Source organism: Prunus dulcis, chromosome 6 (genome assembly GCF_902201215.1).
Source record: "Prunus dulcis chromosome 6, ALMONDv2, whole genome shotgun sequence".
In the NCBI taxonomy this organism is placed as follows: Eukaryota; Viridiplantae; Streptophyta; class Magnoliopsida; order Rosales; family Rosaceae; genus Prunus; species Prunus dulcis.
The window spans coordinates 4565693-4593650 of NC_047655.1; the positions used below are offsets into that span (position 1 = coordinate 4565693).

Consider the following 27958-nt stretch of genomic DNA (forward strand, 5'->3'; position numbering starts at 1 on the left):
TCCAGAACCTAAAGTTTTGGGTATATAATACTTAATTCTCTTTACTACTACATTGCAATATTATCATGGCTTTTGCTCAATTTATACCTCATGCCCATTTTAAAAGGGCAAATAAATTTTGAGGTCGTGTTTAGCCTGGGCCAGAAGTTCCAGACTCACATGCATTGAAATATGTAATTTGAAAGATTTCATATGGTTACTTGAACTTATAAGGCACAAGGTTCCAAACCGTCATTTTGAAAATACGTGAAAACCACATGTGCAAGTTTAAGAATTTGCCCAATTATTATAACAGGAAAGTCTTAGAAAAACTGAATTTTCAGAAAATGGAGAAGTTGAGTTGAAACGCAGTTACTCTAATCAGGTCATGCAAAGGCAATATCTATAGGAGAAAATATGGCAAAGGTTTCCAGGATCCCAATATTATATCGGATCCCCATATTCTCTTTTTCTTTCCCAGATTCCAAAACTTCACGTGGCCTCCATTAATATTTGTCGGCACTTTCAGCTTTTTCAAGATTATTTTCGTCAAAGCCGATCTTGCTTTGCTGATTTCAAGGAGCTATTTTTTCAAAAGCACCCCGAGAATCTCGCAAATTTCCTATGGTTAATTTGAAATTCACCGGTTTTACTTATTCCTCTCATTTGTGTATAAATATATTACTAACGAAATTTTCTTTGCAGAAGACATCCAGTTTTCTCTATACATAGTGATGTGATATCCACTTATTTGTCCTATCGGTGAGCACTAGATGTGCTTGAGAAGCGAGCCTACATTATATAGCTTTAACCCAGCTATTTATACATCTTTAGGGAATCACCCTTAAAGATAACATATTGGTCTTCACAAATGTGCAATAAGAAGATACGGTTGCATCTGTAAATATGGAGAAACCCAATATTCCTTGTTTCTGCCAGAAACATTGTGTCATACAGAATGGGTATATTCCTTTTTGTTCCGAACATCCAAGTATAACTTTCAGTATTAACATCTTTTGGGGTTCGTACTGTGGGTTTGTTCATTCACGTTCATTCTCACCTATAATGGAATTGCCTCTTTCCATTTTGGCCAATGATATTGTCGACATTTAATAATAGAACGTGGTTCCAATTAACACAGCCCATTGATGATTTGAGTATCTACTCCAAAACCAAAAATTGACATTCATCAATTCATGATCCCATCATTCTCATGTGCATGCGCATGCATCAATTATAAGCATTTCTTTGCTTTTGAGTACCCAAGCCACTTCAGGGTGCTTTTATTGTCTTTTTCCAGACAGACATCTCTTATAAGATAAATTATGTGAGAATGTGGATCATAACCTCCAATGGAGAGTTATTTTACAGTAGGGCGTGAATAATCTCCATTTAGGGAGTTGGAACATTTAGAACCCATATATCTGTCATGCTACAGGCATGCCACAAAATAATACATACATGTCAATTTAATTATCCTTCTAGGACTTTAAACCATATAATTTGCTACGCATTAAGCGTGCACCGTATTAATGTTGACGTGTTAAAGGATTGTCTTTCCGGGACTTCAATCCATATTATTTGCTACGCAACAGGCGCGCATCATATTGATCACTACTATACACATGTTCTATTCTTATGGGACTTTAATCTATGCAGTGTATCGTTAATGTATTCAACTTGCAATCTGTGAAATTTGCATTAATAATTCATGAATACATATCAGAATGATACAAGCAATTCTTCTGAAATGGTCATAATACAAGTCGTTCTTCTGGAACGATCTATAATGCAAGTCATTCTTCTAGACTGGTCCTTTGCATGGCGTTCTTCTGGAACAACCTTATCTCCCTATTTGGTTACCTTCAAGGATGTCGTACAAAGTATCAAAATAAGAGTACAAGTATGAAAAAACATAAGTATCGCTTACATCCTTAGGTGGGAGAAACTTTTCTCAAGTATCATTTAAGCTCGTATTGGCTCAACAAATATAATGCAAGGCTTGATGATCTAGTTATATCTTGCAAGAGAAAAAATCACAACTCTTTTGTCTCTGTCAAAACAAATAACCCTCAGAGTTAGGATCACTTCATGGATTTTTTTTTTCGGATGTTCCTTCTAAACAAAATAAAATCCCTTATGAACAGAGAGTTATAAAAAGAAAGAAAATATACAAAAATTATGATATTGATTGCAAGATAAGGTAAGCAATCAAGGAAGAAAGCTGGTGAGAGCAGATAACAAACTCTCATTTCTCCTAGTCTAGAAGAACTTCATGAGATTAGAGCATATGGTCACCTTTACAGTTCCCTAATGTAGCAGAAACATGATCAGGGATAGTCTTGCTTCCTGAATGGATGATCAGAGATAATCTCGCATATCAAGCACATCGAGTGCTCACTGATATATTTAATTACTAAACTACATGAATTGTTGGTGGTTACATCATTCACTCAATCTGAAAGATCTTCCCTCTAGAAAAGGATAGTCATGAAGATTTCAGGGGAATATATTTTTCAGGGGGAGCATCCAACAATATTACAAGATTGATTCACAGAAGCAATGCCAACTATGATTTAGAAAGATGATCAATAGTATGACTTGAAAATATTTTGCTAAGCATCAGGGGGAGCGTGCTATCAATAAAGACATTCACACACTGTACTCTTTTTTCTTCGTCCAGGTTTTTATCCCACTGGATTTTTCTTGGCAAGGTTTTAACGAGGCAGTGTTGCACGCGTGTCAATATACACAAAAATTTATGTTACACATGGTTATGTACTCTTTTTTCCTTTGACTAGTTTTTGTCCCACTGAGTTTTACTAGCAAAGTTTTTAATGAGACATATTCCATACATGGTGGTCTCCAATGAGGCGTGTTGTAAAGCAAATATGTGTAGCCCACATGTTGGAAGGGCTTTGCCTATAAAAGGGTTCTCCCTTCCTTTGTAATATGCATATCAAAATAAGACTGAAGCTATAGGAACAAATCCTACATTTTCTCTGCTTCTAAATTCTCTCCTCAATCTCTTTGTTTTATATCAATGGTTGTGTTTTATGTTTTCCAAAAGGGTAAATTGGGGTTTTCATGCTTTCTTGGTACCAATAGAAGCTCGACGGATTCATAGCTCCTCAGACTCAGGGACAAGAGTATTTAGGCCATCTCCAGTCATGGGCTATATCCCAAATATAACCATAAAATAATGCAAAACTCATCTCCAGCCATGGACTAAACAAACTTTTGGCCAAATTTGGATAGCCATTTTTGGCCCTTTAGCCCCTCCAACCGGGCTACATTTAGCCTAGCTCTGGCCTAGGCCAAAATTTTTGTGGGCCCCATGCATGTGCTTTTAGAGAAGATAATGCAAATGCATATCCAACAGCCAACTATAAAAGCACTGACGTAATCGATATATTTTTAAAAACCTTTTTAAATGTTTTCAATTCGTGTTGTTTAAGAAATATTTATAAAAAATTATTAGTCATGACATTTGGAAGTCAGACCATTGAAATCCAACCTTTTTTTTTAAATTTTAAATGTGGTCACCTTTTTTAATGTTTTCAATTCGTAAAAAAAATTATAAAAAAATATAAAAAATTACTGGTCATGGCCGTTGGAGGTCAGACCATTGAAACCCATCCTTTTTTTTTTCTTCTTATAAATGTGGTCACCTCTTTAAATGTTTTCAAGTGTCGTTTAAAAAAATTATAAAGAATTCTTGGTCATGGAATATTGTCTCTAAATAGTAGTTTAATTAAATTAAACAATACATAGTTATAGAATGTATGAGTATTGTACCATAGTTTTTCTCAAAATAATAACATATGAAGGACCCTAAAATATAGCCATGCATTGTTGGAGATGGAAAAATTTAGCCATACACTATTCTTTAAAAAATTAATATTTTGATCTCATTTGAGATTTTTTTTCAGAAACAGAAAAGCTCCCACTCTTTTCTCACTTTGTCGACAGCGACGAACAAACAACCTATCTCACACGTTGACTCCTCTATTTCTCCACGGCAGGTCTTCCTCCCATACATAGACTGATAAGCTCTCCTCTCTCTCGACAGTAACAAAGGCTTGATGCAAACGGCGTGCGGCATCTTCAATCTCAACCCATGTATAATGTCTTACTGTTGTATGTTCGAATCTTGAACCCCATCTCATCACAGATTTAAGATTCACTGAAAACCCCACTCCTCAGCAACAATTATTTTCCTTGGTTTTGTTTCATATTTCTTTTTTATTATCTTCCATTTCTTGTTTAGCCTAATATTTTCTGGGTTTTATGTTGTTCAGGTTTTTTGTTGAATTTTTTTGGCATTCCAAGTTTACTTTATTATTAGTTGGATTTGCTCTCAAGATCCGCTTGGTATGCAATTTATATTAAAATTCCATTTTTTGGCTGGCCAGTTTGAAGTTTTAGAACTTGTTTCTTATTTATCATTCATATTATACGATTTATGCCTGGTAATAAATATTTTTCATAAATTTTGAAATTTCCATTGATATATATATTTTTTTGTGTTGAATATGGATGGCGCTCCTTACGTTCATATTAAATGTTGAAATTTCCATTCATATTTTTCATATCGTTAATAATAAATTGGGTGGTGATTTTGGCGGCTTTTTTATTTTAATAAAGTACTTGTGTATGATATGGATAATGAGTGAATTTATTTGGGGCTGCTGCTTTTACTATGACATGCACAAAACAAATGCTTGCGTGTAGGATTTTGTTTGAGTTATTGTCTTCTTCCATGCTTCTTTATGAGAACTCATTTATATAATTTGAATAGGAGGTGCAGGTGAACAAGAGCAGAAACTTATAGTGCAATTGTTTCAGAAAACACAAGTTTTTGATGTGTGGTGCATTATGCTATTAAGACCATAAATAGGGTCAATGATTGGCAAAAAGAAGAGCAGAAATTGTGTTGTAGTTTGTGATGTATGTGTGTACTATCTAAATAATAACACAACTCATGCAATGCAGACAAAATTTATAATTCTAGTAGTCTCAGAAAATAGTTAAGCAATGCAATTTTTGTTAGAAATCAATTAAAGGCCAAATTTTGGCAGTTGATTGCATTTTTCGTGTTGAGTTTAGTTTATTTCTGTCTGTCAATTGCATTACTATTAAGTACTTGCATAAGTAACATTATGCAATTGCATGATGACGAATGTGCAATTGCTTATGTAATCCTTGTTGCTTTTTAATGTTTGATCACTTTTATCGTTTTTTTTCACTGTTTTCTATCTATTACACTTTGTATGCTTTAGGTTTTTCTTGTTTATGTTTCCTGACTTTTGTATAAGCCTTAGTTTTACAGTTTGTCTAATCTCTTTGATATTCTTTCTATTTTGTGTAAGATCTCTAATTTGATGTCAAGAAATGATTTTTCATTCTCTGTTTGACATAGAGGCTGGACCAAACTATTGGTTAAGGCTCTGTTTTAGGGTAATTTTGCTTAATGGTCATATAAGGATATCTTTCCAATTTGAATATATTTTAGGGGAGTTTAGTTCAATAAATTTGTTTTATTAAAATACCTCTCTCGTTGAATCTAATTTTCATTGGATCATGGCATAGTGTTGTTTTTCATAATAATCATATTCGTGTAATAATTATATCCATCAAATATGTTCTTGATGTTAGAGTAATACATATGATTGAATTTTTTATATTAAAGTAATACATAGGATTCACATTCTATATTGCATTTTGTAACACAATTGAGAATAATTATTTTTATTTTATGTTTTATGTAGGTATTCAATGTGTTTCCTATTGGATGAGATTGATCTTTATATTCTATATTTTACGTTGTAACCTATAATGTTTTGAATGTTGTAAAGAAGGATGGGTGAAGCCCACATAGCCAATTAACATTTAAGTTCAACACCAAACCAAACCACACACCCATCAAACCAAATCAAACACCTACCAAACCAAATCACACACCCACCAAACCAAGTCATTTGCTTTGCCTATAAATAAGCATTATATTTGCTTGTAATGATATATGAAAAGAGAGAAGAGGAAGAGAAGGAAGAAATAGGATGAGTGAGTGAAGAGAAAGAAAGTAGGAGAAATTCTATCAGTGTAAACACCACAAAGAGAAATATAATTCCACTCCCAATATTACAGTGGTACTTCTCATCCTCTTATTATTCTAGTTTTATAACATGTTGTCAGCACGATAAGTCTCTCCTTTTATTTCTGAAATTTTTCCAACTCAACATTATGTGGTTATTTCTCTGTCTCCTCTCTGTCATATGTCTACTCTCACTTTACTACTACAACGACATGTAAACTTTCTTTTTTGTGTTCTCACAATTTCTATGTTGTTTAATTCATGCTTGTTTAATTTATTTCTTTGTAACACAAATTATTGTAATAAAATGATGGTGTGATCTTAAAACCCATTTATTATATCTTGAATAGTGGCGCAGTTATATTGCCCACAATATATGATATATTATGCACTTCATATATATTAGGTGGAGGTTTTTATCCCAACATTTATTTTATTTATAGTATGGTGTAGGTTTATTACCCATACGGCAATATTTATTTAAAGGGTGGTGCGGGTTTATCGTCCACGCCTTTACTTTTATTTAAATGTATGGAGCAGAATTAGTGCCCATACAAGCACGTTTACTTTATCGCAAATTTACTTTTACTTAAAGTATGATGTGGAATTGACCCTCATATTTTATGAATTTACTTTACCGCACATTTAATTTTATTTAAGGTATGGTGCGGGATTAACGTTCATACAACAAGCAATTTACTTTACCGCACATTTAATTTTATTTAAAGTATGGTGCGGAATTAACGTCAATACAGCAAGCAATTTACTTTATGAATTTACTTTACCGCACATTTAATTTTATTTAAGGTATGGTGCGGGATTAACGTCCGTACAACAATCAATTTACTTTATGAATTTACTTTATCGCACATTTAATTTTATTTAAAGTATGGTGCGGAATTAACGTCCATACAGCAAGCAATTTACTTTATGAATTTACTTTACCGCACATTTAATTTTATTTAAGGTATGGTGCAGGATTAACGTCCATTTAAGGTACGTTGCGGTTTAACGTCCATACAACAAGCAATTTACTTTATGAATTTACTTTACAGCACATTTAATTTTATTTAAGGTATGGTGCGGGATTAACGTCCATACAACAATCAATTTACTTTATGAATTTACTTTACCGCACATTTAATTTTATTTAAAGTATGGTGCGGGTTTATCGTCCATACCAGCAAATTCATAGCACTTTATTTTTATCATCAATTAATATACCTGAATAATGAGGGCCTGAAATTCCTATTAATATGTGGCTTAATGTCCCAGATCTCGAGCCTAAAGTTTTGGATGACAAATTTGGCAAAACTAGAGTTTGCTGCCTTGGACCTTTCCGGGGACAACTATTTATCATGGGTCCTGGATGTCAAAATTCATCTACGAGCCAATGGCTTCGGACAACTATTTATCATGGGTCCTGGATCATTGCATGGATTCTTTCTTCGGATGTTCATTCTAAAGAAATAAAATCCCTTATGAACAGAGAGTTATAAAAAGAAAGAAAAGATACAAAAATTGTGATATTGATTGCAAGGTAAGGTAAGCAATCAAGGAAGGAAGCTGGTGTGAGCAAACAACAAGCTCTCATTTCTGGTCCTGATCTGCATACTGTAAAAACTCATCATTCAGCACAATTAATCCATAAAATAAATTACTGGTATTGACGATAAAACCGCACCATACTTTCATAAATTAAATTGCTTGTTGTATGGACGTTAATCCCGCACCATACCTTAAATAAAATTAAATGTGCGGTAAAGTAAACGTGCTTGTATGGGCACTAATTCTGCTCCATACATTTAAATAAAAGTAAAGGCGTGGACGATAAACCTGCACCACCCTTTTAAATAGATACTGTTGTATGGGTAATAAACCTACACCATACAGTAAATAAAATAAGTGTGTGGATAAAACCACCACACAAAAATATAGGAGGTGAAACAGTCCATATAATTACCATATATATGGATAAAGTAAAGACAATTATTTGTGGGTTCATATCAACACCACAATCAAATAATATAATATTATTATATTGATATATTAGTGGAAAGCTAGACATATCATGTTGGCTTTTCTTCTTTTCACTTGCAATTAAGTTGAACTTGTTGTGTAGAGAAATAATAAAATAATAGAAAAAGTAAGAGGCATAGAGCTTATCCTTACAGTTGGTTTGCTCGTATATCTCTCTAGCAGACCACAGCTCCTCTACTACTTTTCTTCCTTACATCAACATAATGGTTAGTAGTATAGATAATAGTGCAGCACAAAAATTATACCTGAGAGCTTCTCGTGCTGATAACGTGTTATAAAATGAACTGGGATATGTGCGAATATTGAGCTGCACGTAAAGTAGATGAGACACAGCATTTAACGAGGTTCGGCTATGCCTACGTCCTCGGGGAGCAGCAGCAGTAACCTTTCACTACATAACATAATAGGGCTACAACTTTAGTATTTACAATATGTATGCTCACTGAATTTTCTCTCTATGAGAATTTCTCTTTACTCTCTTTCCTTTCTACTCACTCACCCTCTTTCTTCCTTTTCTTCCTCTTCTCTCTTTTTATCACACATTACAAGCAAATATAATGCATATTTATAGGCAAAGCAAATGGCTTAGTTTGGTGGGTGTGTGATATGGTTTGGTAGGTGTGTGGTTTGATTTGATGGGTGTGTGGTTTGATTGTGTTTTGAACTTGTATGTTAGTTGGCTATGTGGGATTCACCCATTCTTCTTTACAACAGTTTTTATTTTTTTGTTCAATTTTTATTTTATTAACTTTTACCTACAGCAACCCTTTTAACCGATTAACAGCATTCAATGGTGTGGATTTAACCCACATCTCAACTTACTCATCCAATGATTGATAATTTGGGCGCATGGATACACCACGCCCATGGTAGAATTTTCCACTATAACATACACTTGCTAAGCACCGTTGCTGCTCTGCGTCTTCTGTTTTCGTTAGCATTTAGCATCTTCTCTCTCTCTCTCTCTCTCTCTCTCTCTCTCTCTCTCTCTTTTGTGCGGAGAGACTCTTTGCGTTTCTGGAGCAATCCGCGCCAACTGTAACTACTACTTTTTACTCTACACACTTCACGCACAACGATTTCGTTCATGAAAACCTTACTGTGCTGAGAAAATGTGCGAATTGGGATAGGGTTTAGGGTCTTGAATCGAATTGACGGATAATAGGGGATTTTCAAGGTACCAAAATCATATCTTTTTTGGTTTACCTATTGTAATGTTTGGCTGCTGAGAAAGTGTGGGAATTGGGGATTTGGGAAGGAAAGTTTAATGTTTAATTTTTATATATACGATTCTTAAACTTCGGGCTTATGAAAGTGGCAACCGTACAAAAACACGGATTTTGATTGATCTTTTTCGGTCCGGTGTTTTGGTACGCTTAAATTTGGGTTTTTCTTTACCATTTTGCTGATTATTACTAAATGCCTAATGCAGTGATTGGGTACACACTGGATTTGCATGTCTGACTATTCACTTGCATATCACTGTGCGCCTCCCTGCTTTCTTGTTTTGTTTGTAAAAATGGGTAATTACTTCTATGCGTTGGGTCATTAGATTTGCATGAGGATTTGTTGTATGATTTTGAACTGAGTAAGGCCCTTTACCTGTTGCTTGAGGAAAAAAAAGACGAGGTGTTGCTTTGAGGCAAATATGTCATAAATGTTGATGGAAGATAGTTTGTTTCTTTATGTTCACAAAGGGGCTCACAATTTCTGTTCTCATTCAGGTTGATAAAATTTATGCACCAGGACCTGAAGCTGAGCTTGTAGTGCGGCATGGGATTTGATAATGAGTGCGTATTGAATATCCAATCTCTTGCCGGAGAGTGCTTTTGTCTGGTTTGTAGTCTGCTTGTCTACCCGATGAAGCATTGCAGTGACGGTGCACTCATCTATACTAGAAGCCATGTTTGACATACGTTGTGAGCCCTACCTGACAGTTCCCATATGACAGCTACTTAGTGACAGAAGCCGATGCCAAGGTCCTTCCTTATACAACCTTGGTCGTAACAAATATCTTTGATCTTTATTATCTGCTTATGGATACAACTTTACTGTAACTAATCAATGCAGCCACTTGTCGAACCGAATAAGACCCGCTCTGAAACCATAGGAAAAGTAGCAGTTCATTGCCTCTATCACAGGAGTGGATGCACATGGCAGGGAGCTCTGGATGTGCCTTTGGCAATTCTCCTGTAGTATGCAACAGGTGTGGAATCCAATTTGTGCTTCGTCAGGCGCAGGAGCATGCACAAAATTGCCCTGTGAGTATTTTAGTTTTTTTTTTTTTCTATGATAAGTTACTATCTGGAATTTAGAAAGGATTTTATGGTTATCTTTTAATGACAGGGTATGCAGCCTCAAGCGCAGCAGGCTGATGGTGCTTTGGACACTTCAGCTTCTGGCACATCAGCCACTGCTGATCAGACCCAGGCTGCCACTCAGTCAGGAGTAGCGAAGTCTCAGGTCCAGGTTTTTCAAATTACAATTGTCACTCCACCTGGATCCGATCCAGATCAGAAAGCAAACTCTAGTTCTCAAGCTGTTGTTCAAGCTGCTGTGCAAACTGCTGAACAGTGGTACCAACATCAGCAACAATATCAACAGTACTACCGGAAGAACTACGTTACCTATCAACAGACAGCAGTTCAACAATCACAGCAGCGGCATTTGCAATCTCATCCACCATACGGGACAGTCCAGCATCAACCTCGGCCATACTTGCAATCTCGGCCCCAAACTCAACCTTCACTACGGGCCCAACTATCTCAATCTCAAGCTCAACCCCAACCCCAAATTCAGCCCCCACATGTGCAGGTTCCTGTTGCCTCTCAAACTCAAAATCAGGCACAAGTGAACAAACAGCAGCAACTTCGCCCTGCAGTGCAGACTTATCCAGCTGCTCGTAGGCAGCCACTCCCTCAACCTCGATATTTCCAAGCTCCATCCCATTCACAACCACATCCTCAGCATGTGCAAATGCCTCATAATCAGCAGGCGCAAACTCAGCAACATACCCACTCCAAGATTCACCCGCAACACCATCCCATTTCTCAACCCCAACCTCATCCACAACCTCAGCCACATCCACAGCTTCAACGGCATCCCCAGCCCCATCCCCAACTTCACCCTTCTCAGCCCATGAATACTACCGTCCAGCCTCAGACACAACATCCATCATCTCATGCAGTGACTGGTAATCACTTGTACCCTCAACCCCACCTTCACCAACCAGTGCAGTCAGGCGCCCCACAACAACGTACTATGGACATGCAATCTCATGGTGTACCTCACTCTCAGTCACAAACTCCTGTTCAAATACAGAGTCAGCCCCCTCAACAACCCCAAGTCATGCGGCTGCCCCCATCTCATATTCCAAACCAGCAGCAGCCAGCTTTGCTGCCTTCTCCTGGTCAAATCCGAAACATTAATCCTGCACAACAGCAGCCGGTTCACTCTTATGCTCAGCAACCTGGGAATACTGTTCAACAGCGCCCTCTTATGCATGCAGTTCAACGATCGATTCCTCGTCAATATCTCCACCATCAGCCCTATGTACAACAGCAACCACCTACACAGTTACATCCCCGGGGTCAATCTCATTCATTCCCTCTACATGTTCATGCCTATACACAGTCTCAGCGGAACATTGCATTGTCTCAGGGCATTCAACTTAGCCAGTCTAATCTTGGCGGATGCAGAAGGCCTATGATGCCAATTCATGGAGTACAATCTCAGACCTCTGTACAAACTGCTGGAGGTCTTCACATGAGGCCAGTGCATCCTACTGTAAATCTTCCATCTACAAATCAGAGCAATATGGTCAGAACAAAAAACCTAGTGCAATCTGGAGCGAGCTGGAGACCAACCACGTCTGAGAGGCATGCTGAGGAAGAATCTGAGTCATCAGCTCAGCAAATTGCTAAAAATGTTACACATGATGTGGGTACAGCATCTGCTGTGGTAGGTGATGCCGAGGTTAAAACTGTGAAATCTGATATGGATATGAAGTCCATTGATAATGAGAATAAACCTACTGGTGAAGATAAAACTAATCATGGTGATACATCTTCCAAGGAGATTCCAGATACACATGCACTTGAAAATGGAGAGTCTGTAAGTCAATCAATGTTGAATGCAGTGGATCAAAATAAGGTACGAAAGTTGGGGGTGGCGAGAGGGAGGCATTATAGAGGGGTGAGGCAGAGGCGGTTTGGGAAGTTCACCGCTGAGATTCGGGACCCAGCTAAGAAGGTATCCAGAAACAGAGTGTCGCTTGGGTGCTATGAGACCTCTGAGGAAGCGGCTTTGGCTTATGACAGAGCCGCCCAACGCATACATGGCTCCAAGGCTTTGCTCAATTTCCCAATCTGACACACCAGATTGCCTTGAACGAGCCTCCACCTGTCGGAGTCACCGGCAAGCTCAAAGAACCGGAGAAAGAGGCTGCCACTGCTTCAACAACGCCGAAATCCAGTAAGAGGACCACTCCTTGGCGGCTGACCATGATCATCAAGCAAATGTGTTTCGGACAATGCAAAAGAATAGCTAGCTGATCATTATATTAGTTGTTCACAAACTCTACAAACATCACTCTCTAGCTCTTATATTTTTCAGTACAGTTGTACCTTACTTATTGCAGCTGACCCTCTCTTTCCCCGAGTAAGTGTATAACATCGTGTCTACTTTGTACACTTATTCAGCTGCTTTTGTTGGAATTTGTTCCTACTTATATGTATATGTGGTGGAAATATCTTTGTCTTTTCAAATTCTTTATTAAATTATGGTTTTGTTATATGTTTTAAATTTTTCTCTGTACAACAAATTAAACTTGAAAAATATTTTTTTGTCTGAAACTCTTTTTATGAATGACGAAAGATGATTCAAATAACCTATATGACAAATTAAACTTCTAATGGAAAGATTTTTTTCATTATATCTTTTCACTAAGTTTTCAGCTTCCCCTCGGTAATGTTGAAATTGTAACAGTAAAAATATTTAGCTTTCCAAGTTCATAGGGTGGCGAAGTTTTGAAAGTGTTGAATTTTTTCTTGTTCAGATGAGATGGCATATGAACGCTTGAATTCTTCAAATGCGACTTTTCTTCGTATTAGGATTTTGTATTTGGGTTTGTTTTGAGGTAGTCTAGCTTGAACTATCATCAGGTAAGTTGCCCTCCACCCATTCTTTTTTGTTTTAATATTTTTAAGTTGTGATCCAAACTGTTTTCTCAGTACCTTTGTTTTGTTAAAATTAATTACTTGTAGTGTTGAGCTGTTTTGACTGATTTGTGGGTATTCTGCTTGGTATATTTTAAATTGTAGCTTGGTCTCTTGGTTCTGGAAGGATGGTAGCAGAGTTATCTTCATTGAGTCAGATAATTATTTCATTGATGTTCTCCTTAGTCTATTGACAATGCCTATGGGAAAAATTGTTAGGCTTTCCGGTAGTTATTCACTTCCAATGGGAGTCGGTTGCATGAACAATTTATATCGAAGTGTCCATGATATTGATGAACAGATTTTGCTAACTGAAGAGTGTTGTGCCATGCTGCTGTGCCCCCACAATGCAGCTGAATCCTTTTTAAGGAGGCTTAAATTGAATTTGATGATTGTGAGACCACACGTTAATTCTTCAATAATCCATGTTGCCGCCTCTGTACGAAAAGTTTTAGTTATTATGCAAGTGTTAGTTGTTGCCATTGTGGTGATCTGATGGATCAGGGGATCAGTGTTTCAGCAAATCGTGGTCCGGTTGGTGGGGTGATTGTAGACCAGCAAGACAGACTTATACTTACTCTCCTTTTCTTTCCAAGCTTGGAGTTGTGGATCCAAAAGCTACTGAGGAGAGGACTTTCAATGTAGGCGTTGACGAGGTTATTCTAGTGATAACATATTAGTATATGCTAACCTTTCTTGGACTGCAACACTGGTTTCGGATCGCTGTCTTTTACTATGTTGTGAACTTGCTTATGTGTTCATTAGTCCCCAAGACACCCTTTACTGATATGCTGCTCAAGCCTAAACCAGAAACACAATTGATCAACGAATTTTGTGATCAGCGAATATCTATAATTTCTCAAGTGGCAGAATACACCATGCGTGGTGATCCAAACATTTCTTTTACACTTATATTTAGCTAGTCAACCAAGAAGGTTTGCTCAGGGGAGGATTTTGTAATTTTTTTTCTTCAGTTTCCTTATTGTTCCACTTGGGTTTATACTGAAGCAGATAGGCGATGGTTCTTCTTGGAAAGGATGCATTGATAACTTGTACAAGAGTGTAGAAGATATTGATGGCCAATACTTGATGTCAGCTTCCCACAAAACAATTCTACTTAGTCCCAAGCTAGCCCCTGGTTTTAGCTATGCTAACCATCCTTAGGAATTGTGGGAGCCACTTCCCACTCTAATAGATCAGAGAAACCAGTTTTTGTAGACCCCCCAAATCATGATTGTGTTGGAGGATTCTTAAGAGCTCCGGCAATGTACATGGTAACTGATAGCCTGATCTTAGACCGTTATTGCCAATCTTTGGCCTCTCCGTTGTGACCAATTGAGTGTACCTGTCACTGACATTGAAGTGCAATGAATCTTGGCAAGGTGGAGGTGAGTTATATATTTGATTTGCAATTTCTGATTTACTGTTTGAACTCTGGGTTTATTTTAGATTTGTAATGTCTTTGAAATTGTTTGTATTTGACTCTCCATAGACCTGAACTTCTACTTGGGGTGTCCAACTATGATGGGTTGAAGTTGAACAGTAGAAGGTGGCATTGTTTTGTATATATTGTGACCCTTTTTTCCCCCTTCTTTTAGTTGTTGATGTTTTTATGTTTTGTACTGCGGGCTGTGAGTCTTTTGGTGGCTGCTTTTCTTTTTTACTCTCTTCTAACTGGTTTCTATAGGATGACAGATCAAGAACATTAGAGGCTGTTTTTAAAAGCTATTGTCGGAAGGCCATTGCTTTTGAAATGATCTAGTTGTTTTATGTGTACCAAAAACTTTCCACTGCTCAACTTTAAAGGGAAACAGCTTTTTTGTGAAAAACAGAGGAGGATGTATTTGTTGAAAACATGAGCACCAGTAGACAAATTGTTGTTTGGGGCTATCAAACAAGAAGTAGCTATCAATTGTTCTTTCTTTGGCTGCCAAAGGAAGACACCGGAGAGATCAGAGTCAGAAAGAAAAGAGGTCACGAAAAGATCTAGAGCCTGCAGCGAGTAACAAAACAGAAGATTAATAATTGAACGAATTTTTATTTTGGCCTAATCACCTGTACAAGTGCATTTAGAAAACACTAACATCCTCCTTGGCAACTGCACAACTTGCTCCGCAAGGCCAGGGAAAGACATCTTTCCATTTTCCATTCATTCATAACAACAGAAAGAGCGAACAGAGGAGAATAGGCCTTATAATCCAACTGGCAGTTAAAATATGAGCTTATATGGTTCTGTCCTGTAACTTGCATAAAAATATGAGGCCACAGGGCCTTCCCTAAATCCTAATAGACTCTTCTCGTAACAAAAACCGTGATAAAGCTTGCTCATCAAGATCCTGATCACTCTTATGCAAATGGTCAATACATCCTTTCAAAGAGCTATTGTGCAAATGTTTCAAGGCAAACTCAAGAGGAATGGTTAGGAAACTGCCCGTTTGGTTCATGGGAAAGGAGACTTGGGAATGGGAAATCAATTGTTTTCCCATGTTTCGTAAGTCCAGACATGAAAAATCGTTTCCTGACCCATGGGAAAGTAGGAGGGAAAGTGAAGCCATCCTCCCAATTTGAGTTTTGTTTTCCCTCCTCATGGGAAAGTTTGGGAAAATGAGCCAATATTAAACAAATATTTTTCATGACCATTTTCTCCCCATTAACAATTTAGAATTACAATATATCATTAAATGCATTCTTTTTTATTTAATTTACTATGGGTATAATTGAAATTTTATACAAACTTTATTTTCCATTCCTACTCAAAACAAACATGGGAAATGAAATAAAGTGATATCTCCTGGTTACTTTCCCAGCATTACCAAACGTGATAAATGAATCTTCCATTTCCCATTCTTTGGAAAATGACATAAGAAATAATTTCCCCTCAAATTCATTCCGTGAACCAAACGGGCTGCATAACAAAACCATAAGCTTCATTCACATAAAATTATGCCGGGTACCAATTTTTTACAGTTATACTCTAGGATGGTAAATTCTCAAAAAAAAAAAGCATCACCACCAACGGCGTCGTATCATTCACTTTCGGTAGAAAATCAGAGAACAAAAGAAGAAAAAAAAAACATATAGCATAAACACAACATACACTTGTTAAGCACCGTTGTTGCTTTCCGTCTTCTGTTTTCAGTTCGCATTTAGCATCTCTCTCTCTCTCTCTCTCTCTTGTGCCGAGAGACTCTTTCCGAGCAATCGGCGCCAACTGTAACTACTACTTTCTACTCTACAATCTTCACGCACAACCATTTCGTTCATGAAAACCCTAAGATTTATTTTTATCTTTTCGGTTTTTACAGGTTGAACTGGGCTAGGGTTTAGGGTCTTGAATCGAATTGACGGATATTAGAGAAATTTCAAGGTACCAAAATTATGTCTGTTTTGGTTTACCTAGTGTAATGTTTGGCTGCTAAGAAAGTGTGGGAATTGGGGATTTGGGAAGGAAAGTTTTATGTTTTAAAAAAAAAATTAAAATATATGATACTTAAATTCAATGACTTCAGGCTTATGAAAGTCAAAACCGCACTCATCTAAATCTGAAAACGCACAAAAACACGGATTTTGATTGATCTTTTTCGGTCTGGATTTTTTGGCACGCATAGGACAGTTTGGGTTTTTCTTTTCGATGCCATTTTCCTGATTATTACTAAATGCCTAATGGATTGATTGGGTACGCACTGGATTAGCATGTCTGAATATTCACTTGCATATCATTGTGTGCCTCTCTGCTTTCTTGTTTGGTTTGTGAAAATTGGTAATTGCGTTTATGCGTTGGGTCATTTTCTTCTTCTGAGAACTGTTTGTATGATTTTGAACTGAGTGAGGCCCTTTACCTGTTGCTTCGAGGAAAAATAAGATGTGTTGCAATGAAGCCAATGTGTCATAAATGTTGACGGAAGAAAGTTTGTTTCTTTATGCTCACAATTTTTGCACTCATTCAGGTTGATAAAATTTATGCACTAGGACTTGAAGCTGAGCTTGCAGGGCGGCATGGGATTTGATAATGAGTGCATATTGAATATCCAATCTCTTGCCGGAGAGTACTTTTGTCCAGTTTGTCGTCTGCTTGTCTACCCAAATGAAGCATTGCAGTCACAGTGCACTCATTTATACTGCAAGTCCTGTTTGACATACGTAGTGAGCTCTACCCGAGCTTGCCCATATGATGGCTACTTAGTGACAGAAGCAGATGCCAAGGTCCTTCCTTATACAACCTTGGTCGTAACCAATTTATCTGATCTTTACTGTCTGCTTATTGATACAACTTTACTGTAACTAATCAATGCAGCCACTTATTGAATCAAATAAGTCCCTTGCTGAAACCATAGGACAAATAGCAGTTCATTGCCTCTATCACAGGAGTGGATGCACATGGCAGGGACCTTTATCTGACTGTACATCTCATTGTTCTGGATGTGCCTTTGGTAATTCTCCTGTAGTATGCAACAGGTGTGGAATCCAAATTGTGCATCGTCAAGTGCAGGAGCATGCACAAAATTGCCCGGTGAGTATTTTAGTTTTCTTTTTACAAGATGAGAAATTACTATCTGGAATTGATTTTATTGTTATCTGTCAATGACAGGGTGTGCAGCCTCAGGCGCAGCAGGTTGAGGGTGCTTTGGATACTTCAGCTTCTGGCACATCAGCTACTGCTGATCAGACCCAGGCTGCCACTCAGTCAGGAATAGCAACATCTCAGGCCCAGGTTTCTCAAACTACAAGTGTCACAGCACCTGGACCTGATCCTAATCAGAAAGCAAACTCAAGTTCTCAAGCTGTTGTTCAAGCTGCTGTGCCGTCTGCTGAACAGTGGTACCAACATCAGCAACAATATCAACAGTACTACCAGCAGTATCCTGGGTATGATCCATATCAACAACAATATCAGAACTACTATCCCTATCAACAGCCAGCAGTTTCACAATCACAGCAGCAGCATTTGCAGTCTCATCCACCATATGGGACAGTCCAGCATCAATCTCAGACATTCTTGCAATCGCAGCCCCAAACTCAACCTCCACTACAGCCTCAATTATCTCAATCTCAAGCTCAAGCTCAACCCCAATCCCAAATTCAGCCCCCACATGTGCAGGCTCCTGTTGCCGCTCAAACTCAAAATCAGGCACAAGTTAACCAACAGCAGCAACTTCACCCTGCAGTGCAGACTTACCCGGCAGCTCATGGGCAGCCACACCCTCAACCCCTACCATATTTTCAAGCTCCATCCCATTCACAGCCACATCCTCAACATGTACAAATGCCTCATAATCAGCAAGCCCAAATTCAGCAACATACCCAGTCCCAGCTTCTCCCGCAACAGCATCCCATTTCTCAACCCCAACCTCATTCACAACCTCAGCAACAGGCACAGCTTCAACAACATCCCCAACCCAATCCCCAACTTCACCCTTCTCAGCCCATGAATGGTACCATCCAGCCTCAGACACTACATCCATCATCTCATGCAGTGACTGGCAATCACTTGTACCTTCAACCTCACCTTCACCAACCAGTGCAGTCAGGAGCCCCACAACAACATACTATGCACTTGCAATCTCATGGAATGCCTCACTCCCAGTCACAAACTCCCGTTCAAATACAGAGTCAGTTCCCTCAACAACCCCCACTTATGCGGCCGCCTCCATCTCATACAACAGTTCCAAACCAGCAGCAGCCAGCTTTGTTGCCTTCTCCTGGTCAAATCCAAAACATCAATCCTGCACAACAGCAGCCTGTTCACTCTTATGGTCACCCACCTGGGAATACTGTCCACCAGCGCCCTCATATGCAGGCAGCTCAACAACCGACTCCTCAGCAATATTTCCACCACCAGCCTTTTGTACAACAGCAACCACCTACACAGCTACGTCCCCAGGGTCAATCTCATTCGTTCCCTCAACATATTCATGCCTCTGCACAGTCTCAGCAGAACGTTACATTGTCTCAGGGCATTCAACATACCCAGTCTAATCTTGGCGGAAGGCCTATGATGCCAATTCATGGAGTACAATCTCAGACCTATGCACAAACTGCGGGAGGTGTTTACATGAGGCCAATGCATCCTGCTGCAAACCTTCCATCCACAAATCAGAACAATATGGTCAGAACAAACAACCTAGTGCAGTCTGGAGCAAACTCTGGACCAACTACATCTGAGAGGCAAGCTGAGCAAGAATCTGAGTTTTCGGCTCAGCAAAATGCTAAAAAGGTTGTACATGATGTGGGTACAGCATCTGCCGTGGTAGCTGATGCGGAAGTTAAAACTGCGAAATCTGAGACGGATATGAAGTCCATTGATAATGAGAATAAACCTACTGGTGAAGATAAAACTAATCAGGGAGATACATCTTCCAAGGTGATTCCAGATATACGTGCACTTGAAAATGGAGAGTCTGTAAGTAAATCAATGTTGAAGGAAGAGGGTGTGGATGGTACTCTGGACCATTCAAGTAATGGTAAATTGGGTGAAGTTGTAGCTGAGGGTGTAAAAGATGTTTCCATCAGTGACATGAAACAGAGAGAGCTTAAAGAAATCCCATCTGAAGAAGCTCAACTTCGTGAAGAACAGGGTCGGATGTTGCAGAAGGATGCTAGTGGCAATCCGCAGCCTTTTATTGGCACTGATGAGGGATCTCAAGCTGTATCTACTTCAGCTCCTATATCTGATCAAGGAAAGCATCTGCCTCATCATGGACCTACTACACTCCCGCAAAGACCTGGCGCACCTCTTTTGTTACAAGTGCCTCCAGGACCTCCTTGTCATACACAGGGGCCTGGGCCTCATTTAAGGCCTCCAGGGCCTGCACATGTTCCTGGACAGCCTTTTCATTCATCTGAACATTTCCAGCCACATGGTGGCAACCTGGGCTTTGGAGCATCATCAGGCAGGGCAAGTCAGTATGGTCCTCAAGGAAGCATTGAACTGCAATCTGTTACTCCGCATGGGCCTTATAATGAAGGTCATTTACCGCTTCCACCCACTAGTGCTTTTGATTCTCATGGTGGCATGATGTCAAGAGCAGCACCAATTGGACAGCCATCTGGTATCCACCCAAATATGTTGAGGATGAATGGAACTCCAGGCGTTGACTCCTCATCAACTCATGGGCCAAGGGATGAAAGGTTTAAGGCTTTTCCAGGCGAGCGGTTGAATCCCTTCCCAGTGGATCCGACACGTCATGTTATTGACCGAGTAGAATTTGAAGATGATCTGAAGCAATTCCCTAGGCCTTCATATCTGGATTCTGAGCCTGTGGCAAAATTTGGGAATTACTCTTCAAGGCCATTTGATAGGGCACCTCATGGCTTCAAGTATGATAGTGGTCCACATACAGATCCTGTAGCTGGCACTGCTCCATCAAGGTTCCTGTCTCCCTATCGTCTTGGTGGTTCAGTGCATGGGAATGATGCAGGAGATTTTGGGAGAATGGAGCCTACTCATGGTCATCCAGATTTTGTTGGACGGCGTCTTGTGGATGGTTTGGCTCCTCGAAGCCCAGTTAGAGATTACCCTGGCCTCCCACCTCATGGGTTTAGAGGCTTTGGCCCTGATGATTTTGATGGCAGGGAGTTTCATCGATTTGGTGATCCACTTGGAAATCAATTCCATGAGGGTAGGTTTTCTAATTTGCCCGGTCATTTTCGTAGGGGAGAGTTTGAGGGTCCTGGTAATCTGCGAATGGTTGATCATAGAAGGAATGATTTTATTGGTCAAGATGGTCACCCTGGTCATCTTCGGAGGGGAGATCATTTAGGTCCTCGCAACTTGCGAGAACCTCTGGGTTTTGGTTCTCGTCATTCACACATGGGAGACATGGCTGGGCCCGGGAACTTTGAGTCATTTCGAGGCAGCAGGCCCAATCATCCTCGCCTTGGTGAGCCTGGATTTCGAAGCAGCTTTTCACTTCAGAGATTTCCAAATGATGGAACTTATACAGTTAAGTATTTGCTTCAGTCATTTGCATTATGTGTTAGTAGAGCTCCTATTGGGATACTTTATTTTTATTTGTTTTTTAAGTTCAACTTTTTGATGGTATGGATATCTTCAGGGAGATCTGGAGTCTTTTGATCACTCAAGGAAAAGGAAGCCAGCTAGTATGGGGTGGTGTCGGATCTGTAAAGTTGATTGTGAAACAGTGGAAGGCTTGGACTTGCATTCACAAACAAGGGAGCACCAGAAGATGGCTATGGATATGGTACGAAGCATTAAGCAGAATGCCAAAAAGCAGAAACTGTAAGTTCTCCGTGCATATCATAGTTACACTTCATATATGATTAATTTTTTTCTTTTATCTATTTTTCTATTCCATTTATGGTTTAGAAGTCTGGTTGTGTGTGTGTTTTTTTAAATTTTGTTTTGCTTCTTTTTGTAGAACCTCTGGTGATCAGTCCTTATTAGAGGATGCAAACAAGTCAAAAATTCCAGTATTGAGGACAGGGGAGAAAAGCATTGATTGATGATGGTGTGCTGCAATGTGGATCTCTTTGGTTGCATTTCACTTGGGGTCCAATTGTTTCTTTGGTATTATTGCGTTAGCAATATAGGTGATGCACCCTTCCATGCCTCTTTTTTCTACATTCGGGGTGGTTCATGCTAGTTTTGTCATTTCAGGTTGCTGCCATGTTAATGGAGATGGTATTTGGAACTGGAGTTCAATGGCAGTTAAGTTTGTTGGTTTTTGACTCTCAAGTTTTTTATTCTCACTAGGATTGTTTTCTGTTGACATTATCATCATAGAAATTCAAAAGTGGTATACTGCTATCACTTATTTTGCATTTGGAGCTGAGATGGCATTTGGTTTATAGCATTCTTGAATGTATCTTTTACCTTTCCAATTCTTATATTTCAAGTTCGTTCATGTTTTGTTCGTTATGCTCAGTGCGATGAAAAAGTTGGAATTTTACAAGATCATTAGCCAGGAAAACTTGATGTGATGAATTTTTAGAATGAGTGGATCCTGGAATATTAAAGTATGGTACAACAGGAGATGATAGAATCCGGAATGAATCAACAAAATCCTGTATTGTGTTCCAGATCTGTTAGAATTATTGTGATAATAAAGAATCCGATGGTGGTCTAGTGATGGCTTTGTCGTTTTTATCATGTTCTGTAGTTCAGATGTGTATTTTTTCTTAGAAAGGATCTCATTGCTACACAGCTCTCAAAACATGGACATTACCTTGAACATTAAAGCTCTCTAATATAAGTATTTTCCTTTATATTGTATATAACTTTGTAATTTTACATTATTGTCATTACAGTTGGCAACAATACCTGATTTCAAGTTTTGGAAGTATCTATGATGCTGTCTGAATTGTTTCTTCTTTTTTATTATGAGCAGAGGCACATCTGTATGTAGTATGATATTAATTAATCAACCTCATCCTTGGTACTTAATTGGTGAAATTGAACTGACCATGTTAAGCAGAGTAGTTATTAATTTTTTTACTAACATTTCACTCCAATTGTTCTCAATTGTAGCTTAGTTGGAGGTGCTAAAAGGGTGTTTGCAAAGATATAAGGAGTTTCTCTAAATTGATCAGACTTACTGACAAATAATTGTTAATCTCTAGTACTGTAGTAGATTTAAAAACTCAATATTTGGGGTGTATAGGCCTATAGAAGGCAATGATTATAGTGTACTTTACTATGTAGATTATACAGGGAAAATTGAAGTGACTCTTAAGAAAAAAGTGAGAGAGCCTAAGGAATTAGGTATTTTGAGACTATGATCGTATATCTTAGAGGCTTTATTTTTTCTTTTAGCTTTTTAGTAGTTAGCAGAGATAGCTTCATGCTGTTGTTTGTTGGACTACAGACCTACTATCTATTATTTAATTATCTTTATTTTGTGGCTTGTGAATCAGCATTTATTTGAAGGATATTGTTTTGCTGATAAACTAGGCTATGAGACAAATATTTGCTCTGCTGGCCATATTGGTTGGAAATTGGTCAACCTAAGCAATTGAACAATCTGGCGAACACAATTAAGCTGTATATTCTGCAGTTGCTTGTTACTTTTACTCGTCTAGTACTATCGGATATGGCTGATGCCGTCAGCATAGGTTACATTGATGTTGGTCAAGAGGAATGCTATTTGGTGTAGGGCAGAAGCAGAAGCTGCTGTCTGGTTGCTGTAGCAGTACAAAACCACACTAGAGAAGGGATATCAAGCACTAAATAATGGTCAAAACAAGGGATAGAAAGCTACGAGATTTTTAAATCAATAAGAAACAGAGAAAGAAAGCAATAGGAACATAGTTGGAATGTTGATAAATTAGTTATAGGGCAAAGATACCAAAGTGAGACTACATTCTGATTTTGTGGGACAAAAGACTGCATAAAAAGCCTCTAAATAGGGTATGTATATTAGGGTTACAAGCGTAGCATCCTAGCCCTTGATTACTTCAATAACTAGTCAATCTTAGCCTCCAAAAATACTAACTCACATGACTATTGCCTGACTATTAAAAAGAGACTAGGAGAAATACTATAAGCTACAAACAACATAAAACATAAAAATCAAACAAGACAAATAAAAGATAAGCATAAAACTGAAACCCCAAACTAACTAGAACCCAAACCAAATGCTCCTGCAGATGCTCCTGAATCATTATAACGAGTTTCTGTTTGTTTTCCTAGTAACCGGAGGTAGATCTTGTCTCATTATTTTTACATATGGAAAGGCTTTTCAATTTTTTTAATCTTTATTGCTATTTCTCTTTTTGCTGAATTGACTATTGATTCTTTATTATTTTTAGCTTCTAAGGTCGACTTTATAGTTGATTTTTATTTTTGGTGGAATTTCTCTTTTCTATAATAGATCTTTTCAATTCGACCTGTCTTTTTTCGGCGAAGCAGACTACGTAAGGGCTGAAAGTTTAGCAGAGAGGTTTACTCTGTCATCTGTTTTTGATGTGGTAAGATTGTGTTCAATGTACAGATTTTATTTTGAGGCCAAATTTGCTTGTTAGTGATTTCATCTTCATGCTGATATGTTGGGGGTTCTATCTGTTTCTACATATTTACTATTGTGTATACAAACGGTGCATCCTTTGAAGGGCTAGGATAACCTTAGGAAACTTAGGAGGGTTGTAAATTTGATCTCCTTTCATCTTTAGATACTAGCTTTAAGAAGCCATAGGCTTAAATTATTATATGTGTACTGGAATTGTTAGTGGTAGGGCTCAAGACTTATCTAGCATATTGCATAATGACAGGCTGATGGCTGTTTTTAATTTTACCGTTGCATTTCATGGATTAATTTCATTCTTTTGTTTTTGACACTTGGGTGATGCATATTTGGAACTGTTTTAAATTTCTTACATATCGGAAAAACTTGCAGTCTTATGGTTTTTTTCATAATTGTTAAAAAATAAAAAATAAAAAATTCTTGAACTGCGAAGGGGAATACTTTGATGGCACTTTTAAATTATTAATCCATGAAAACCTTAAGAGTGTTTCTCATAAAAAGAAGAAAGAAAAAGTCTGAGCGTTTCTTTTGTCTAACACCATCAAAAGATCTCCTGATATGACTAAAGAGTTTCTCTTGATCATGAAGATATTTTCTTTCTTTCTTTCTTTCTTTTTCTTTGGGGAACTTCAAAGGAATCACCACAACTACTGCATATCAAAAGATATCCAATTGCAGTCTCAAACTTTTCCTTGATGCTTGTAATGTATTCGTTTTGCAGACCTGTTAAGAGTATTTTTGTTTGTCTAAGTAGCCTTCGTTACTTTTCTTCTCTTGCATTTTAGATAAGCAAATTCTGTTTCGTATGGTTGGTCTTAGACTCAAACTAAAAGACTGTTGTTACCTCTTCTAAGAGTGAACAGATTTCTTTAACCTTCCTGGTTATATGGGAATTTGATTTGGATATTACACATGAAATTAGGGAAATAGGGTACCTTTTTTCACATATTGGAATGCTACTGTCAACGCTAAGAAGCTCTAAATTCATAATGGAGTAAGCTTATTTATATTTTTCTGCATTTGTGCGATTGTTGACATGATCATGAACATGTTTCATAATGAACTCTAAAATTTATAATTTACTAGCAATATCTTTTATATATTTCAGTAAGCATATATTCGCAATGCATGTTTCATCTCACTTGCAGTCACCCCGTTCTCTCTTGTCCCCTTCTTCTTGTTTTCCTTCAAACTTAAAGAAGAAGAAATTGGCCTTTTCCGTCTCTTTCCCACTTTCGATTGAGTACACTGGAATCTTAGTTTTATTCAACAAGATTACCATAACTTTTATGGGTGACTTGGGTACGTTCTGAAATAGGAAAACTTTAAGGGATGATCATGCTTTCAAGCCAAGAAAATTCGTTATAATAGTCCAGGACTTTTGTGATCAGAGGCATGTGCCAAAGCGTTGCCAATTTGCATGCAATCCAATGAATAATGCAGAACTAAGCAACTTAAATGATAACTACACTGAATAAAATACACAATATTTATTAAAGCGGAAAAAAAAAAAAAAAAACACGATTTGGAACCTGCACCTTCTCTAGATGCTTAACTTTTACATGAACTCAAGTAAATTTTGGATTTTATTGCTTTTGTCACACATGTTTTAAGTAATGCTGGACTAGGAAATGTAAGTGCAGCTTGTGACTGACAAGAATAACACATAAGGTCCCGATCCGAAAAAGAAAAACCAGAAAAATTGTAATATGGTGAAAGCTAGGTGAGATAGTATGATGATTGCTTAGGCAGAGAGCTTGATTGATTACTTATATAACGTACAATGTAGGATGCTTACAGTTTTTTTCTAGTGCTAGCTTATTCTTGAAGGGTGTCTGTGGGTCTCCCCAAGCTGTGTAGAGAGAGATGAGGAGGTTCGTTCAGTCAAGCTATGGATGTTGTTCCCTACCTTCCAAAACTTTAATGCTTTTTCAAGGGCTTCTTTTCATCTGCAATTTTATCACAATCATGGGTTGATATATTTGTATAGGAATATGATGTAAAGCTTTAGTTTTTGATTTTCTATGACATTGCTTGGTCATGGGATCTCCATGAGAGAGAGAGAGAGAGACCCTTGAGTGAAAATAGGTTTTGTGTTCCAGCACATGTATTATTAATTTCCCTCTCTAAAAGTAAGAATAAAATTAACTTTATTGTAATATATATATTTGTGTTGCCTTGTCAATTTTTGCTCTAGTGCAAGTATGTGACTTTTTTTAGCTCTGCAAAAAAGCTACCAAGAAAATAGGTTTACTTTTTCACAGCAAAGCGCTCCGAGTTTGTTGTGTTTGAATTTGGATCCTTTTCTTGCGTGGGCTAATAATTCAAGGTCATTATGGTTAAATTTTGAAATTTTCTAAAAATGCCCTTAATTAATTAATCTTTGAAAGAAAATACCATTCGTTATCTGAGGGTAAAAGAGTAAAGCCGCTGGTTATATACTAATCTCTCTTATTATATCGGGGAGTGTCATATTATCATGTGGATCCACTTGACTGTATTTTTCTTCTTTATTATTATTATTTTTTAATGAAATCACATGACATGAAATATAAATTAAATGTAAGTAATCCGAGAGAGAAGAGGGAAAAAAAAAAGAAAAAGAAAAGCAAGTTGTGCTCCAATGGGGTAATTGAGGTAATTAAAATCCTTTCATTTTATGAGGTAATTGAGGTCCAAGTGCAAGGCAGAAATTTCTTATGAAAGGAATTTTTTTTTCCCCCTTAATTTCTTTCAAAGTCTAAGAGAAAATTTATATGTAGTAAAAATGGTTCAATTTGTTTTTAACAAAGAAATTTCTAAGCGATGATGATATTATATGATTAGGCCCAATCTCTTGGACCACAATGGTCCAAGAGATTATGGTCACCCACCGTTGGATATTAATCCAATGGTTTATAAAAGTTTCTTAAAATGAGTACAAGAGTGAGTGAACCGTTGAATTTACATCCGACGGTGAGTGACCACAAATCTCTTAGACACCTGTAATCCAAGAGATCATAACTGATTAACTAAATTGTACAATCGTTAAATATTGAATTTTTAAATTCTAAAACTTCACAAGGTATATCCGTAATCTCATATTAACACGTCACATGTCACATGATATTGTGTTACACTAATTTTTATTTTTTGATGTGTAAATTATAACAGTTGGAAAACTGGGGTTTACGCAAAGCCAGTCCCCCTCGCTGTTGGAAAACTGGGGTTTACGCAAAGCCAGTCCCCCTCGCTGTATCAGATCACGAATAAGCTTTTTGCCACGCAGCTCGAGGCGGCAGAAGCTTTTTAAATTTCATTAACCACCAGATCGGTGAGGGGGCAGTTCAGTCTTTTCACTCTTCCGGATCCAGCATTCGTAAACAAAACAAAACCAGTGGGGCCCAATCGTATCCAGCTGTATCTGCAAATTCTAAATTCAAAAACTTCGTATGGGCTCTAAAAAATTTAAACCGTTTTTACAACCATCAAATGAAATGGCATCCATCCAGCCGTTGATTCTCGTGAAGATATTTAACTTTAAACAGCCAATCAAAAACCCCAAAAAAAACAAATAAAATAAAATTAGCAAAGAGCCGTTATAGGGTTACAGCTCACTCTCTCTATATAGAGGCCCCCCCTCTCACTCTCTCCTCCTACCCTCCTCA

The 27958-nt window shown here is 37.8% G+C and overlaps 2 protein-coding genes and 1 long non-coding RNA gene across 7 annotated transcripts; all 3 read left to right on the forward strand.

Annotated features, from left to right (window-relative positions):
* Positions 1 to 3890: 3890 nt before the first annotated feature.
* On the forward strand, positions 3891 to 7564 carry LOC117629811. Its single transcript, XR_004586163.1, has 2 exons — positions 3891 to 4119; positions 7352 to 7564. It is a non-coding gene; the product is annotated as an uncharacterized LOC117629811 (long non-coding RNA).
* Positions 7565 to 9106: 1542 nt separating this feature from the next.
* LOC117629809 (mediator of RNA polymerase II transcription subunit 15-like) lies at positions 9107 to 12882 on the forward strand. Its single transcript, XM_034362424.1, has 4 exons — positions 9107 to 9293; positions 9841 to 10095; positions 10187 to 10377; positions 10463 to 12882. Exons 3-4 carry the CDS (start codon positions 10264 to 10266, stop codon positions 12485 to 12487), a joined length of 2139 nt encoding a protein of 712 aa, XP_034218315.1. The 5' UTR covers positions 9107 to 9293; positions 9841 to 10095; positions 10187 to 10263; the 3' UTR covers positions 12488 to 12882.
* A 3545-nt stretch (positions 12883 to 16427) lies between these two features.
* On the forward strand, positions 16428 to 26496 carry LOC117629808. 5 transcript variants are annotated; one of them, XR_004586160.1, is made up of 9 exons: positions 16428 to 16545; positions 16638 to 16699; positions 17280 to 17535; positions 17627 to 17842; positions 17921 to 21274; positions 21387 to 21571; positions 21711 to 21999; positions 24162 to 24258; positions 26123 to 26496. XR_004586160.1 is itself a non-coding variant. In XM_034362423.1 (7 exons), exons 3-7 carry the CDS (start codon positions 17329 to 17331, stop codon positions 21793 to 21795), a joined length of 4047 nt encoding a protein of 1348 aa, XP_034218314.1. In that variant the 5' UTR covers positions 16428 to 16545; positions 16638 to 16699; positions 17280 to 17328; the 3' UTR covers positions 21796 to 22210. The 5 variants fall into 5 exon arrangements, 1 of the variants encoding a protein (XP_034218314.1); XR_004586161.1 differs by having other exon boundaries at positions 26129 to 26496; XR_004586159.1 differs by having other exon boundaries at positions 24162 to 26496.
* The last annotated feature ends 1462 nt before the right edge of the window (positions 26497 to 27958 follow it).